The following is a 17,746-nucleotide window of genomic DNA, read 5'->3' as shown; positions in this document are numbered from 1 at the left end:
CTGCACGCCCACCCAGGCCTGCCCCCCCCCCCCCCCCCCCCGGAAGGCAGGCCCATCCTTTCTCAAAGAATTCTCAAATCCCTCATCTGAGCTGCATTTATAAAAGCATGATTCAGCAGGAGATTATAATCACGCTTCCCCTACTGAAAAAAAAAAAAAAAAAACCCCAACCTTCTCATAAAGGACAGGTTTTCAGTTTCCATTAAACCAGGTTCCCTGCTCCCCACTCTCTCAAGGCTCTTTCCCGGAACCTCCTGGAGGACCGGCCCCAGGAGGGCCCAGCTCCATCGGGCAGGAGAGAGCAGGGAGGGCAGTGCTCCAGGCCTCTGGCCCGCTGACCTGGCAGAGAGCGCCACATCCCTCTGACCACAAGGCATCCACAAATTGCCCGCAGCTGTGCTTGCAAAGCTGTACTTTCCAAGGCCCTTCCCCCCTCCCCCAAGGTCATTATCACCAGGCTCGGATCTGTTCAAACACTGCCCGGCATTTTCTGCCTTCGTCCTCCATTCTGCCTGCCCCGCTCTGCTGGGGGAGCCTGCAAGCAGAGGGCCAGGGGCCCCTCCAGCTAATGGTGACTCTCCTCCGAGGGTCCCCGGGCCACCTCCTCTGGCCTTCCTCTGGGCCAGCCTGAGGAGCTCAATGCGAGAGCTCCCAAGGATGGGCAGAAGGAGACAGCAGCCTATCAGCGCAGGGCTCCCCCAGACCCCAATCCCCTGAGGGTGGGAAAAGGTGAACAGAAGAGCAGAGGCCCCCCAGGAGGGGGACGTGGGGCAAGCAGGACTTCCGGAACCTCGGGGCTAGCTGGCCGCTCCCTGGTTCTCCTCTCTGTCCAGAGTTCCTCTTTCTAGCAGGCTCTAAATCCCCTGGCCTTTTTTTTTTTTTTAAATCATTACTGCATGATGGGTCAGTGCCGGTGCCTGCTCCAGGGAGTGGTCACTTGAATAAGCCCATTCCGGCTCCGTCCCCAGCACCCAGCACTGAGGGGCTGCCCTGGGCCCCTCTGCGGGAACTGGCCGGGGTGACGGCGCATTAGCCTGACTGCTAGCTTCTCCAGCAGATGCCCGGCTGCTGTTTCCTTGGCACCCACGAGTACCTTCCTGGGGTATTCTTAGTTTTTCCTCTGCAATCATCCTATCCAGGTGATTGATAAAAATTCTAGTGACGCCTTAATGCTCTCTGCACTGCTCCTGTTTAAATCTTTGAGAGAATCCTTTACCATTAATGGACTTTTTTTTTTTTGCTTTTGTGTTCCTTTTCATCCCAATTTTTTTTAAAAGTTCATCTCCCACTCCTCACCTCCAGGCCAATCGCCACCTACACCTTCTCTGAAGAAGCTGGGAGCACTACTTACTGACGGATGTGCCTAATGAGCAAGGCTGTGGACTCCACCCTCCAAGAACCTGGTAACTGTCCCTGCAGCCACCCCCTCCTGGCTGCAAAGATTCTATCAGCCACGCTTGAGGAACTGGAGCCCTTTAAGGTCCACAGGCAACATCCCCAAATGCTAAGGCCCAAAGGCTTTCCCACTTAGCGGGAATTCCCAAAGCTCTGGGTTAACATTACCTTCGAGATGTAGGTCAGCTGCAAAGATCCAACAGCTCCTGCTCCAATTGCCAGGTTCTGAAAAACACACATTTTCCTTTTTTAAGTAGGACATTACGTGAAGTAGTGGAAACAGCACTAAGAGACAGAAGACCAAGATTCTGGATGTTTGTGCCACTTATTGGCTTTGCAACCTTCAACAACAGCTCCAGTCTTTTATTTTTTCCTCCATTCTTTACCTCGTTTTCCTCCTCTGTGGAACGGTGATGGTAATTCCTGCCGTGAGATGTTCACGACATGCATGCCGGAACATTAATGTCACCCCTGACATTATTTATTATAGAGAGGTATTTCGGCGCCATGGTTTTAAGTGTGAGCTCCACCACTTGACTGCGAGCAACACCTTAACCACTCTGAGCCTCGGTTTCCCCTTCTGTACACACAGGGGTAATAAGTATCGACCTCCAAGGCAGTTACAGGGATGAGTCAGTACATTTAAGAGCTCTTGGAGTCGTTCCTGGTACAGAGGAGACCCTCAGCAAGAGTTAACTATTTCATTCCTGCCCTGACTGCTCTCATCTACTCGTTGGCTTTGCCCTGTTTTTAGCCACTTCAACTTCTTGGAAAAATTAAGATATAAATTCCCATGATACGGAAATAAGAGATACATCTGTGCACCCTACCTCACAGGTCTGCTGAAATGGAGTCTGTACACTATAGAACATTAAGGAAACGCACAATACTACTAAAACAGCAAGAAACGCACAGGCATCACAGCCAGCGGTGCTCTCTACCTTGGCGTAACCTCTTTGGCTTACCAATTTTTCTATGGTCAGAAATGAAGCCGGGAAGACACAGGAAGGAAAAGAGACAAAGGAATGGCCAGTTCAAAAATCACAGTCTTAAGAGTTTCTAATTTATGACTGGGAACTACCACTCCCCACGGACCTAAGAATCTGTCCGGAGCTCCTGGAAACCCCTTCGGTCATTGCCACAAGCCTCAAAGAATAACCTTTGAAGACCCCATTACCTGCAGTTAACATAGAACAATAAACAGAGGTGAATCTTGGATAATGGGAATCTAATAAATTTCCTGAAGGACTGACAGTAAAATTTCTTATTGGTACCAATGTGTCTCAATGACCTGTCATTCCAGAAAATCCCCCTTAAGAAATTTCTTAGATGGTTGGGAAGAGTCCTTTTAACCCCAATTATCTAAATTAATATCCATCGCTTGAAGCAAGTCAATGTGGGAAATGTCCGATTCACACACACACAATAGAAATAATACAATAAAAAGATTCTCACTAACCTAGAAACTTAAGAGTGACAGGCATGGAAATAACCATATACTCCATCTTCCTCCATTTGCAAATGAGGCCGTAAGTCTAAAAGGTGCCTTTGAGTAGCCAGGTTAGCATTTCAGATACAGAGGATTTGATGGGCGTATTTTTTTTACTCCATGGTGACTGCTGTTTTCTGTTTTGTTGTAGGAAACCTCTATTGGGTAAAGAGAGATGTCTGCTAGCCTTCTAACTCAAAGCCCAAAGAGGTACTAAAGCCTCCCAAAGCGCGAGTAAGTGGAAAGCGCTGCCTAGAGGAGAAGGCTGACTGCTCTCGGCAAAGACTCAGCTGAATCTCAGTCAGCCTGCCAAAAGCAGGCCCGCGTCCACGCCAAGGCCACCCGTGCCCCTGACCTCTGCTAGAGATGGAGCATCTGGTCCTGTTCCCCTCGTTTTCCAATTGGGAAGTGTGAGGGAGTTTGCCCAAAGTCACAGAACTGGGGGCAGAGTCTGACCCAAAGCAGGTCTCCTGCCTTCCACACCAATGCTGGAAGCACACGGTGTACTTTAAAAAGCTTGCTGTCCATGCGACAGCCAGGCCCTGAGCCTCAGCAGGCTTGCAGCTCCTACCGTCTAGTATATTAGACTTACCCTGGCCAGCTGATAGGGAGGTAAAGAAGGTCAACCACCGCACCAGGGAGCCAAGAGGGCCTACGATTGCAAGCAGGAGAATTGCATCCATCATCCATGTGGAATCTAAGCCCCCTCTTGATATAGAGGGGGAGTGGACATCACCATCCCAGGGTCCACAGGATGAAGGAGTAGAGTATAGATTAGTGTGGACTTACTGGTGTTCTGCTATGGAGCTATTGTGATTAGTAATGGAAGAAATTGTAGCATTGATGTGGAGAAAGTGGCCACAGTAGCTGCTGAGGGTAGGGAGAGGGAAGAAGAGATGAGATGTGGGGGCATTTTCGGGACTTGAGAGTTGTCCTGGGTGGTGCTGCAAGGACAGATGCTGGACATTGTGTGTCCTGCCATGGCCCACTGGGTGGACTGGGGGAGAGTGTAAACTACAATGTAAACCATTATCCATGTGGTGCAGCAGTGCTCCAAAATGTATTCACCAAATGCAATGAAGGTCCCACGATGATGAAAGAGGTTGTTGATGTGGGAGGAGTAGGGTGAGGGGGATGGGGGGGTATATGGAGACCTCATATTTTTTGAATAACATTTAAAAAAAAATAAAGAAGGAAAAAAGATAAAGTTAAAAAAAAAAAGCTCGCCCCATTGGAATTCCAGCTGTGACAGTCATCATTCGTCCCCTGAGGCAGAGCTCCTTACCTATAAAACGGGGATAACAAGCCCCACTGCGTGGTAGAGTGTTGTGAGGATGACGTGAAAATACAGAGGAAGAGCCTGGCATACAGGAGTTCCTACCCCCTCCCACAACACTAATTACAAGAGGCAAATGCCAAATCTCAGGGCTGGTCTTGCGCAACCCACTCCCTTCATGCCAAACCACAGCCCAAAGGCCCCGCAGCTGTAACTTGAATTATGAGTGGTTCGTGCTGACCCCAACCCACACATTAAAAGACAGATAGGAGCCGATGGGATCTCAAATACTCCATCCCCTCTGCCCCTCCAGGAAGCTCCCCCCCCCCCCAACCAATTCCCTGCCTTCCTTTCAGCTCTCCCTGTTCAGAGAGAAAAACGCAGCAGCGGTTCTCCAGGCTGAGATACCCCAGAGGTGCCTGTGTGGGATCCCCGCCTCCATCACGTTCAGCTCACGCAGAGCCTCTCCTCCAGGAGAAGCCAGGAAAACATGACAATCTCCTGAAAGTGCAGTTTCCCCACCCCAAGGGAAATGGGTGACACACGAAAACAGCCCCAAGATCCCCAAGGTTTGATCTACAGTGACGGCTCAGTGTCCACTCTAATTACTGGACCTGGACAATGAATGGTGACAGCTCGCTGCTAGGATGGCACACCAGGAACCCCAGGCAGACACTTCCTGATCAAGGAAGAATGTGCCAGCACGCCTCCGCTGAGGGCCTAGGCAGCCAGATGTCAGGGCAAGAGTCCCAAGGAAGAGCAGCTCGAGAGGGGCTGCCCATGGTGGGCCGCTGCCCCTGGCCCCAGGCCAAGGACAACACTCAGGCCCCTCCTTCAGGCTGCAGCGACCTCTCCTCTTTTTGAAGTCATGCTCACCGAGCATTCTCCAACTCTGGTGCACATCCGAATCTTCTGGGGAACTTGTTCTAAAAAGCCCAGGTCCAAGCTCCATCTCCAAAACACTGAATCAGAATTAGGTGGACTGGGGTCAGAGCAGGTGTATTTTTTTAAATGCCAAAGTGACCCCTAAAAACACCCAAGTTTGAGAATGACTGGCCAACATGACAAACTCTACCCTGGATTCAGTACTGGAGTATATTTTTGTGATTTTTTTTTTTTTTTTTTTTTTTGACGTACTGGTGCAAGGGATTGAATCCAGAACTTGGTATGTGGGAAGCTGGCACTCAACCATTGAACCACATTGGTGTCTCTGAGTCAGTTTTTTCCATTTGTTTGCTTGCTGTTTGTTTCTGTTTTTAGGAGGCACCGGGGACCAAACCCAGGACCTCCCATGTGGAAAGCAGGACCTAAACCGCTTGAGCCACATCCACTCTCTTTTGTGAATTTTATTTAAGTCTTTTCTCTCCAGCTAGATTTTAAGCACGCTGAAGACAAGAATAGAATCATATTGCTTCACACAGCAAACTCAATTTTTAAATGAAAACAATATGGCATGATGGTTAAGTTTCTAAACCAATCTATAAAAGCCTGTTAAGCTCAAAAAGTACTGGAAGATCAACACAACTTCTATCCACCACTGGAAAACAGTGTCTCTCTGGGAACACATGGTCAAGTTCAAACTTGGATGGTAACACCAGGTCTATCTCTATTGCCAGAATCACATGCCAGCTCAGTTTGCAGTTCCCATGGCCGGAGGCAAGGGCCCTGGAGTAGTAGGGGCATGAAAGAACTGAATCCCAAATGAAAAGGGATCAAGGATTTGGGGAGAGGGAGATAAAGAACGTGCTGGGAAAACGGGACAGGAAGGGTCTGAGATAAGGGCATCCGAGCAGGTAGGGAATGGGGATAGAGGTAGATGGGATTTAAGTTCTGGAAGGGCTGCATATGTGCATTACCCATGCCCATCTCCAGTTTTAATTGATCTGGGATGGGGTCCAGGCTTCTGTGTTTTATTTTAAGCTCCTGGATGATGCCACTGTGCTGCCAGGTTTGAGGACCACTGCTGTGGACACTGGCTGGTCCTGCACAAAGACACAGCAGCTCATGGGCAAAAGGGCCACACCCCGTCAAAAGCAGAGAGGGAGACCCCTGGTTGCTGCACCAGCAGTAATCAGAGAGGAGGAAAAGGAGATGTCTGTGGCAGCAAGCCGTGGATGAGGATGTCTTCACATCAGAAGCAGCCTGTACACTCCTTGGATTTTTAAATTGTTTAGAACAATGCAGAGCACACAGCAGGTTCTAATTAAATGACTGCATGTTTACAAAAACACTGACACCACCTTGCTTTCCACTCCAATGCTCTTCTTCCACTTAGAGCCTCCAAGGAAATCTCACTCACCATGAACAAACAGCACATGGATTTTCCTTCTCAATCATTAAAGAAGGAACTTAGGGCCACATACAGATGTGACTCGCCTGCCATGTTAAACCTTTTTCTAAAAGCAGCATTGTTTCTTGTTGAAGCAGAAAAACTTGCCTGACTGTCTTCTACCATCTTGCCCATTTTCTAGTAAGAGTAAAGCCTGACCAAAGAGTCACAAGTTCACAGAACATCAGAATTCAAGGGCTTTTTAGAGGTTCTGGTGCAGCCCACCCATTTATCACATGAGTCCTCTGAGGTGCAACTCAGAGAAGTGCCTTCCCAAGAAGCCAAATGAAGACAGCTCATAACTCCCAAGTATTAATCCAATGGTTTGTTTGGTGCCAACATATATTTAGAGTCTAATATGTGCCAGGCACGCTGTTAGGTAATTTCACACATTATCACTTAACCCTAACAATCCCATTTTACAGGTGAAGAAACTAAGGACCGAGCCAGTCAGACAGGTAGTAGGTAGTCAGACCAGCAATATTTGAAGCCAACCCATTAGGACTCCCAATCCCAGGAGCTCTCCTATCATGCCACCTCTCGTGAGGCAACCCTTTGAATGTACAAGGACCTGCTTATTATCTAAGGGTTGCTCATCAATGAAAAGTAAAGACAGGAGCAGGCCCAGCTGGGTTACACTGAGGAGGCCCTATAGAGTTGGCCAAACTGGGCAGGACTGAAACTGGTCAAACTGGCTCTTGGGTGCCAAACCCCAAAGGACCAGGGATTCAGAGTGGGAAGGGGGAAGGAGAGATACTGGTGCCTGCTTCCCTTCCCTTCTGTCATTTCAGGATGACAAGGAACAGCCAGATACAGAGCAGGCTGTCAAAAACAGCTTGCCAGGGAAAATGAGGTGTAACAGGGCAGTTTCAGGAGTTGGAGTTGTCCTGGGTGGCAATGCAAAGAGAGATGCAGGACAGTATATATCCTGCCATAACCTATAGAATGGAATGGAGAGAATGTAAACTACAACGTACCCTGTGGTCCATGCTGTGTGGTCATGCTCCAAAACATGTTCATCCATTGCAATGAAGGTGCCACACCAATGAAAGAAGCTGTTCATGTGGGGAAGGGTGGGAGGTGTGGGGAGTGGGGCATATGGGAATCCCCTATATTTTTTTATCTAACATATTACATAAACTAAGCATCTTTTAAAAATAAATTTAAAATATTTTTTCAAAAACAAACAGCTTGCTAGTTAACCAACAGTTAACTGCCTAGCTGAGGGAAAAGAGGACATCCCACAGCTAGGGCAGGACTGAGCACGGCAGCCCATGAGCTGAAACCATAGCTCAAACTGTAAAAGCCAAGGCCAGACACAGACGCTCAGAAGAGGAATTGCTTATGGAGGGCAGGTGCCGGAGAGGAGGAATATAATTCCCTCTTCCCCACTTTCCACCCCTGGCATGAGAGAATAACCAAGAGGAAAGTGAGCAAACTATCCCTAGGCATCAGGGGACATGAGCAGGGGGCTTTACCTGTTGCTCTAGCATCAAACATCTCTCTCTTCTCCTCCACCTCCTGATACTAACTTGAGGACACGTGAAATGCCCGTGGCTACTCTCCCCATTCTCCAGTTCAAATATGGATTTAATCTTCCCCTTCATGAGAAGCCAGTTCCATATCATAAACAGCAGTGTTGGTTTATTCTCTTATCTGGATTGTCTATTTCTTATTAACATATGCCAGTGCCTTCTTTAGCCAGGATAAGCTCCGTGATGTGGAAGTCTCTTGGTCACCCCATCCCCAGCTCCCTTTATTTCACGTCTCCTGAGCCTGTGGATAGCAACATAAAGACAGAGTCAAAGGCCTGGGCTACAGATAATCCCCCAGAAACTTTTGGGTCCAAAGAGGCAATAAACTACTAACTATTGGTCATCTGAATGGTTCTAAAGGCTGAAACTTGGGAAGCAGATTTGGCTCAACTGAGAGAGCATCCGCCTACCATACGGAGGGTCCAGGGTTCAAACCCAGGGCCTCCTGACCACAGGGTGAGCTGGCCCACACGCAGTGCTGATGCGCGTAAGGAGTGCCATGCCACGCAGGGGTGTACCCCGCATAGGGGAGCTCCACGTACAAGGAGTGCACCCCGCAAGGAGAGGCCCCCAGTGCAAAAAAAAACCCAGGGGTGGTGCCGCACACACAGAGCTGACGCAGCAAGATGACACAACCAAAAGAGACACAGATTTCCAGTGCCGCTGATAAGAATGAAAGTGGACACAGAAGAACATACAGCGAACGGACACAGAGAGCAAACAAGGGGGGGTGGGGAGAGGGGAAGGGGAGAGAAATAAAAAAATAAATCTTAAACTCAAGTCAATCCTTCATAAGTCAAGGCCTTCCCCCAGCTCTGCCTCCTCCACATTTGCTTCTCTTCCACCTCCTGCTGGGTTCCCCCCTTGTCAGTGTCCCGCATTCTCTCCTGGGCACGCAGGTACTAAACTTCTGACTGCACCGCTTCTCCCCTTCAGCCAGTCACTAAGTCTGTCATTTTGCTCCTTCACAATGTCCTTTAAATGTGTCCCTTCTTATCCATTCCCACCACACCAGCACCCCTGACATCTCAGGAAACTCTATGCCAAACTCCTAGCAGGATCAAAAAGTGGATGTTTCCTTTGTTAATGAATTCATCAAGTTGTCCTATGCTCGGCTGACATAAAGGGTTCTGAAAGCAGTCCAAGAGGCAATCCCTTTCCCAAACATAAAACAACTTGCTCTGCCTTAGAGGCACATTTTAATAACAATAAAATGCAATTCTTTTGCATATAGATACACAAACAGAAAATAGATATATAAATATCTATAAATAGATGTAGATAAGATATATTAAATATTGAAAGTTAAAATACATAGATAATAGATATGTTAAACAAATGTGGAAGATTAAAACCTAAAGCAAAACCTAACACAATATAACCAAACACAAATTTTTATGAAAACTTTGAACAATCACCCCCATGATTTTGCACAAGTAAAATCTCTGTTAAGGGAAGCGGATGTGGCTCAACAGATAGAGCATCCGCCTACCATATAGGAGGTCCAAGGGTTGGCTCCCCAGGGCCTCTTGTCTCGTGTGGTGAGCTGGCCCACGCGCAGTGCTGCTGCACGCAAGGAGTGCCAGCCCACACAGGGATGCCCCCAGGTAAGGGTGCCCGCCATGCAAGGAGTGGCCTCTGGGCAAGGGGAGCCACCCCACGCGAAACTGCAGCCCGCCCAGGAGTGGCACCACACACATAGAGAGCTGACGCAGCAAGATGACGCAACAAAAAGAGACAGATCCCCAGTGCTGCCTAAAGACAAGCAGACACAGAAGGACACACAGTGAATGGACACAGAGAGCAGATAACGGGGTGGGGGGGGAATAAATAAATAAATCTTTAAAAAAAAAAAACTCTGTTAAGTTTCACTGCTTCTATTTCTTTAGCTGTTGGACTTTAATATTGAGCAGGGCTAACTATTTAATACAATTGTCCCAAGTGATTCTTAATAGTTTAATTTAGAAAATGTACTTCCTGTTACAAAGACAAAATTTGTTTAAAAAATGAGGTTACTACATTTTTAAATATTGTACTTGTAATATTTTATGGAAACTTTCAAATAGTCCACATATAATTTTAATTTTTAAAACTAATAATTTTACCCTTGGCAGAATTTGCATTTGGTAAAAGTACTGATCAGTCCCTTGAAATTTTCTTTTGGGATTTATTCCCAAAGGATTCTGCATTCTTACTTCAATGCAATAAGGACAAAAGCAAGACAGCAATGCTACTTAATCCATGAAATTATGTGCCCATATGGGTAGTCAATATATCAGTTATACAAAATTCATGAATTAAAAAGCCTTTGCCCAAACAACTGCTGAATATCTGAAAGTTATCAAAGAGCTTGTATACCAAAGAATATCTCTGGGCAGATCCACAAGAATTTGGGAGGATTGGCTGCCCCGAGGGAAGGGAATATAAAGCTGCAGGTCAGGAGTGGGAGGGATAAACTTGTCACTAGAGATGCTTTCCTACATTTTGAATTTCATACCACTTGCATGTATTTTTTTATTTTTAAAAGTCATTTTTCCTGACTATTGGCATTTTGACAAGTTAACACAGAAATCTAAATATTGTTGGATTTCAGTCAAATTTAACTAAGGGGATTTTCTTTTCAGAAATGTAATTTTAAAAAACAATCCATTTTCACTGAACCTTCACAACATCAGTACTGTCCATTACACATTCTATGTTAATATAATTTCCTACCAGGTTTCCGTTTTCTACTAAAATTCAGCCAAATATCCATTGTCTTGTCAACACTGCTAAGACTCTCTGCCCCAATCAATGGAACAAATTGCTTTCAGCCATTGGGTTCCCCAAATTACCAGGAAAGATGCATTCGATCTTTTTGGATATTATGATGATCCATAATTCACATTGTGACCTTTGGAGAGTAAAAGCATCTGAGTGGGTTTTTTTTTTGCCAAGAAAATTAATTTTACAGAGTAAATTTAACAAAAACAATAATGTACAACATTGTTCTCATGGGTTTTTTTGTATTTTGTCCATATCCAAATATATAATTTGGTCTTAAAATGGCTTAACCAAGTGGGCATTAGAAAGGTGGAATGTAGTAAGTATTCCTGTGCAACTAAAAAATAGCATGTTCCTCTGTAGGTCATTGTAATAAAGTAGAGCTGCCCTAATTAAGGAATTTCATCCCCTCTATCAAGACAGGGACCAACATTAAATTAAATTAAAATACAAGTGCAATATTTTAAGGAAAATCCAGCCAGTATTTGTTTCAACTCAAGAATTACTTGTTTCCTTGCTATTTTTGTCATGTTGTTTTTTAAACACAGTAGCAAATTGGTGACAATAATCAATAATATTCAGATTTTCCTCATCAAATGCAATAAATGTACCACACTAATAAAAGAAGTTGTTGATGTGGGAGGAGTGGGGGGTGTGGGGAGTGGGGTATATGGGAAACTCTGACATTTTTTAATGTAGCATTTTGTGTGATCTATGTATCTTTTTTAAAAAAAGAAAAAAAATGATTTTCCATTTGTAGGAATTCTTTTTAAAATTAAAAAAAAATTTTATTAAAGCAGTAGTAGTTTGCAAAAATAATCATGCAGAAAATACAAAGGTCTAATTCCCACCCCCATTATTAACATTTTGCATTAGTGTGGTACATTTGTTACAACTGATAAGAGAATATTATTATAATTATGCTATTAAAAATAGTCTGTAGTTTGCATTTGGGTTCACTGTGTAAAACAGTCCCATGGTTGTGCTCTTAATTTTTATTCTAGTGCTAGATATACCACCTAAAACATCCTCTTTCAATCACACTCCGATAAGTAATTCAGTGGTGTAAACTGCATGCACAACGTGCTACCGTCACCACTTTACAGGAACTCCTTTAAGCGAACGGGTTCCATGCTGTATTGCTTAGTGTCACTACTCCCTGAGTTTAAAAACCTTGATTCCCTACTTTCTACCCATTCCATTCTCAACTCGACCAAACCTTCACAGCGTGGCTGATCCACCCCGTGTTCCGATCCCCAGCACACACCCACTGTGTGCCCAGGAGCAGGCACTGCCGCTGGCGTCCCAGATGCCCACAGATCTCTTCCTTGCCATCTTGCTGTGTTTTCCATGGCTGGCACCTGCAGCACTGCTGCAGGGAACTACCCTCAGGGGACAGAGCCATTTCGCCGACATCTGTAGACCTGGACCGGCCAGAGACTATCCACTGCCGGAAGAGGAAAGCCCAGTTTCCTTGGGACAACTCCACGAGGCGAAAGCCTACCCTGTGCCTGCACTCACACCCCTGCTTCTGTCCTCCCTTCCCTGCCCCGCTTCCCCAGCTCCCTTACTCATCTCCGTAGGCGCTTTTCCTTAATAAAGCACCTGCCCACACACCTCAGGGTCCGAATCCTCATCTCAGCATCTCCTTCTGGAAAGCCCCCCCCTTAAACACACCTCTAAGCCCCCGCTTAGCTTTCTTCCTTGATCCTGCCTCTGCCCCCACAATCACTTCTGTTTCCCACCCTTACAATTCCTCTCCCTTCCCCTGCATCTCTGCTTATGACAAGCGGGTGTAACAATGAAATGATACATTGCAAGTGAAAATGCTTCAAAACCCAGAGTGTTCTACAATTATGAATAATTTGTAGTAATAATGATATTACTCTCACCCATCATCCCACATCCGGCCTTGGTGCCACCTCCTCCAGGAAGGAGAGCCCCAAACAATCTTCTACCATATATTATTTACTTCTCTACCTCCCCACCTACAGTGAGGAGCATGCCATGCGGGCAAAGACTAAGTCGTGTCCACCGCTGTAGCATCTGCACCCGGCACCTGGGACATGTTCAGAAAATATGTGTTGCGTAAGGCTGTTGAGCTCCAGACTCTCTCTCTGTTCTCAGCAGTTTAAGAAATCAAGAGTGAAAAGTAATGCTAAGGGTCATTTAGAGGGCCCCTAGCCCAGAGAGGATAAATCACTTATCCAAGATATAAAACAAGTCAGTTACAGGGAAGCAGATTTGGCTCAACAGATAGAGCATCCGCCTACCACATGGGATGTCCAGGGTTCAAACCCCGGGCCTCCTGACCTGTGTGATGAGCTGGCCCATGCGCAGTGCTAATGCACACCAGGAGTGCCAGGCCACGCAGGGCTGTCCCCCGCGTAGGGGAGCCCCATGGGCAAGGAGTGCATCCTGCAAGGAGAGCCACCGAGCGCGAAAAAAATGCAGCCTGCCCAGGAGTGGCGCTGCACACACGGAGAGCTGACACAACAAGATGAAGCAATAAAAAAGAGATATAGATTCCTGGTGCTGCTGATAAGAATGCAAGTGGACAGAGAACACATGGTGAATGGACACAGCAGACAACGGGGGGTGGGGAGAGGAGAAATAAATAAAAAATAAATCTTAAAAAAAAATAAATCAGTTACAGAGTCAGAACTGCAGCCTTGGACTCTTATCTCACAAGCCTGAGAACTTTCCACCGAAGGCTCTGCCTCAGGCCCTACATCTTTCCCCCAACGGGCAGAGGCAGGAGAATCCCCACCGCCCTTCTCCTTCCACAGAAATACGGGCTCTGGGACACTCAGCTTAATGACGGGCCGGAATTATTAGCCCTACAGTTCATGTGTGTGGTTCTCATCTCCCCATCTGAACCAGAACCTTCTTGGGGACAAAATCCTCACGTAATTCACCTTCCACATTCTCTGGAGGACTCTTCTCAGAGCCAAAGCACAAATATCCACAGGAGGAAGGAAGCAGACAAAAGGAGGAGTGCAGGCTCCGGAGTCAGACCGAGCCAGCTCCAAGTCCACTCTGCGCTCACAACCTACGCGACCTTGAATGCAGTCACTGAGCTCCCCTGTGCCTTCTTTTCTTAACCTGTCTAAATTTGCGAGGCCGCTGGAAGCAGATACCATGAAACATGTTGGCTTACACGATGAGAATTTATTAGCTTACAGCGCGCGGTCAAGAAAATGTGCAAATCAAGGCGACGCTTTCTTCCTGAAGCCCTGCTGCCGGCCATCCTTGGCTCCTCTACCACAGGGCAGGGCACATGGTGGCGTCCGCTGGTCTCTCCCTTCCCGTCCGGGTTTCACTGATTTCAGCATCTTGCTTCCATGGCTTTCTCTCTCACACACTGTATTCATTCCCTTTATAAAGGACTCCAGGAACAGGAACGAGGTGGGCCACACCTTCATTAAGTAGCCTCATCAATAGGTCCTCCTTGCAATGGGTCCACAGCCACAGGAACGGATTAGATTGAAGAACGTGTTTTTCTGGGGTGCACACAGCTCCAAACCATCACTTTGTCCTGTGAGAGCATTAACAGTCTCTGTGTCCCAGGGCTTGCGAGAGGATTTAATGAGATAATATATGTAAAGCATTTCACACAGTGGCTGGTGTATGGTAACCACTCATCACGTATAAACTGCAATTAGAAGCAAGAGTAGCAGCAGCAGTAGTTACAAAGACACACTCAACACACACTGACTATCAGGTAAAGATTGGAGGCCTGGGTACAGAAAGGTCCTGATTTATCCCTGCCTACAAAATTAACGATGATACCATACCAGATGTGTGCTTTTCCCTCTAAAAGTAAGATGTCCCGGGAAGCCGATGTGGCTCCAGTGATTGGTCTCCCGCCTACCACGTGGGAGGTCCTGTTCGTTTCCCGGTGTCCCTGGAGAAGACGAGCAAGACAGCGAGCTGATGCCACAAGATGCCGCGACAAGGAGACACAAAGAGGAAACACAATGAAAGAGACAACAAAGCAGGGAGCTGAGGGGGTTCAAGCGAGTGAGCACTTCTCTCCCACGTGAGAGGTCCCAGGTTCGGTTCCCGGTGCCTCCTAAAGAGAAGACGAGCAGACACAGAGACCACACAATGAATGGACATAGAGAGCTGACAGCGAGCACAAACAATGGAGAGGGGGCATAAATAAATAAATCCTAAAAAAAAAAAAGGCAAGATGTCCAGGGACCAAACACAACTCCCAGTGCCTCTCTTCCCAGGGACAGACCAAAACCCCCCAGTCTGCTCCTGGAGATCACCTCCAAACCACCTTCTGACTCCTATTGCTTGGCCCCATGCCCCGCTCTGCAGAGCTTCTGCTTGTTTCGGCCCTGACCCCAAGGTCAGGAGAGAGGCGTCAGGTGCTCTGCATTTCCTGGGGGCCTCCCTCCTGGTAGTCCTCTTTACCTGTCTCTCTTTAGTGTGTTCGTTCATTCACCAGGTGACACACATCCATCAAATGCTGGACACTAAGGCTAAAACGCTGAAACAGATCAGCTCCCTGCCCTTTTGCACCTCCCAAGCTCAAGAGTCCTCTGACTTCTCTTTTTCAATCAGAGATGACCTTTGAAGACTTTCCTTCCTCTGAAGCAACACTAAAGTGACTCTCTCATTACCAGTAAAAATAGCAGGAGCCAGGAATTAGACTGTCTGGGCTTGAATCGTGACTCTGCCATTTTTTTTATTACATAATCATGGGCAAGTTTCTTTCCCTGTCTTACCTTCCTCAGCTCTAGGAGGAGGATGGTAATTCCTACCAATTAGGATTGCTTTCAGAATGAAATGAAAATCCAACGAACTTGTTAGAACAGTGCGTGGTGAGTAACAATAAATGTTAGCTAAAACCATTTTACATTATACCCATTCGCAAGTCTGGAGTGATTGCCTGGGCACTGTGTTTACCAAGAAGAGCCAACCCAATGACAGAGGAAGTAAACTGTCCTCAACTATTGCTATGTCACATCAAGAATCTCCCTTTGTAGGCAATATGCCAAGCGAGCTGTAATCTGCTTCCTGGGAAACAGTAAAGAGTCTCCGGCAAAGGCCAAAGTTGTACTTGGTATTTCAAGGTCAAAGAAGGCTCTACACAAACAGCATCCTGAGCGCTGAGTTGACAGGACAGAAGAGACTGTCCCAGACAGGGTGGGTCCTGCTGCAAGGCTGACCCCAGAGTGCCCAGTAAAGCAGCCAAAGGCCTGGCACCCAAGGTCAGTGCAGGTCCTGGAACCAAAGGACAGCCAAGTCAGAGACCGGCCAGCGCCAGGGAAATCCTGAGGGCTGGCAACCTTCCAAATCTGGCAGAAAGTGTCCCTGTAGCCCTGGGTGATCTGTCATTGACAGCAAAGTGACAGCAAGACTCTCAGCCTGTGGCCAAAATATAGAGCAGGGGCTCTTAACCCTTTTTGTTCCACGGACCCCTTTTGCCAGTCAGGTGAAAACCACAGATCTCTCACTAAGCCCACACTCTACTGTGTGTTATTTAATAAATATATCACACCTGCACCAACACGTCCCCAGGAATATAATGGTTTTTTTTGAATTTCAATTCAAGCTCACGGACCCCTGGTTAAGAACCCCTGGTAGAGAGGATGCAACTCTCAGGGGAGGCAGCTGGCAACAGCTAGGAAGGATTCCCAAGCAAGTGAATTTGGGTTAAGATTATTCCTGGAAGCGAAGCATGGAGCTAAACAGATGAACCAAGACAAAAATCCACTAATTTAACAGAGCTAAAATAGGAGGTGAGTGGGAGAAGGTACACAAAGGGGAGGGAGAAAGCGGACGATAAGACTCAGAGAGCCTGCTTTTCCAGGGCTCATCCCTGGCCAGCCAGAAGCCAAGTCTACTGACAATGAAGGCTTCATTCCAAAAAGACTTCTCCAAGAGTGGGAAAGAGGGACCTTAAATGCAACTTCTTGTCACAGTGGAAATTCCCTCAGGAACTTGAGTGAAATCTAAGATGAGCCAGGTGTGGGCAGCTGGAGACAGCAAAGGCAAAGAAATGATACAGCAGGGCCCAAAAGCAAACCCAAGATCCAAATTTTATAGGGGACAAGAGTTTCAGACTAGGGAAGAGGATGTGGCTCAACTGATAGAGCGTCCACCTACCATAAGGGAGGTCCAGGGTTCAAACGCAGGGCTTCCTGGCCCGTGGGGTGAGCTGGCCCACGCGTGGTGCTGATGTTGCGCAAGGAGTGCACCCCGTAAGGAGAGCCACCCAGCGCGAAAGAAAGCGCAGCCTGCCCAGGAATGGCGCCGCACACACGGAGAGCTGACGCAGCAAAACGATGCAACAAAAAGAGATGCAGTTTCCCAGTGCCACCTGATAATGCAGGCAGACACAGAAGAACACACAGCTAATGGACACAGAAAGCAGACAACAGGGGAGGGGGAAAGAAATAAATATAATAAATCTTTTTTTAAAAAAAAAAAAGAGTTCCAGGCTAATTCAAGGGTGTACAAATACCCACACATAGGGTTCATTTCGAATATTCAGCAATCCGAATGAAAATAACCAGCAGAAAGGCTGATCAAGGGCGTGGGGTGAGGAGTAGATGTGGCTCAAGCAGCTGAACCCTCGCCTCCCACATGGGAGGTCCCGGGTTCGGTTCCCAGTGCCTCCTGAAAAAATAAAGACGAACAACAAGCAAAACAAATGAAAAAACAAAACCAAACCAACTCAGGGTAGCCGATGTGGCTCAGGTGGTTGAGCGCCGGCTTCTCACATACAAGGTCCCAGGTTCAATCCTCAGCCCCCAGTACCTCAAAAAAAAAGGGGGGGGGGGTAGGAGTATCTGGTGCACAGTTCTGGTTTTTTTCAAAGATTTTTTAAAATTTTATTTATTTAATTCTCTCCCCTCCTCCCCCCCACCCCAGTTGTCTGTTCTCTGTGTCTATATTGCTGCATGTTCTTTGTCCGCTTCTGTTGTTGTCAGCAGCACGGA

The 17,746-nt window shown here is 47.0% G+C and overlaps 1 protein-coding gene across 3 annotated transcripts in view; it reads right to left on the bottom strand.

The window, feature by feature from the left end:
- Window positions 1-17,746, bottom strand: part of PLEKHA2 (pleckstrin homology domain containing A2) — a 68,383-nt gene that overhangs the window by 35,897 nt on the left and 14,740 nt on the right. For all 3 annotated transcript variants that reach the window (XM_004446434.5, XM_004446435.4, XM_058289930.2), the window contains exon 3: window positions 1,564-1,620. In XM_004446434.5, the coding sequence (XP_004446491.1) occupies window positions 1,564-1,620 (57 nt within the window). The remainder of the gene's footprint in view (window positions 1-1,563; window positions 1,621-17,746) is intronic.

This window comes from Dasypus novemcinctus, chromosome 29 (genome assembly GCF_030445035.2).
Source record: "Dasypus novemcinctus isolate mDasNov1 chromosome 29, mDasNov1.1.hap2, whole genome shotgun sequence".
NCBI lineage: Eukaryota > Metazoa > Chordata > Mammalia > Cingulata > Dasypodidae > Dasypus > Dasypus novemcinctus.
Note: the sequence above shows the minus strand (reverse complement) of the source record. Positions and strands in the feature narration are given on the sequence as shown.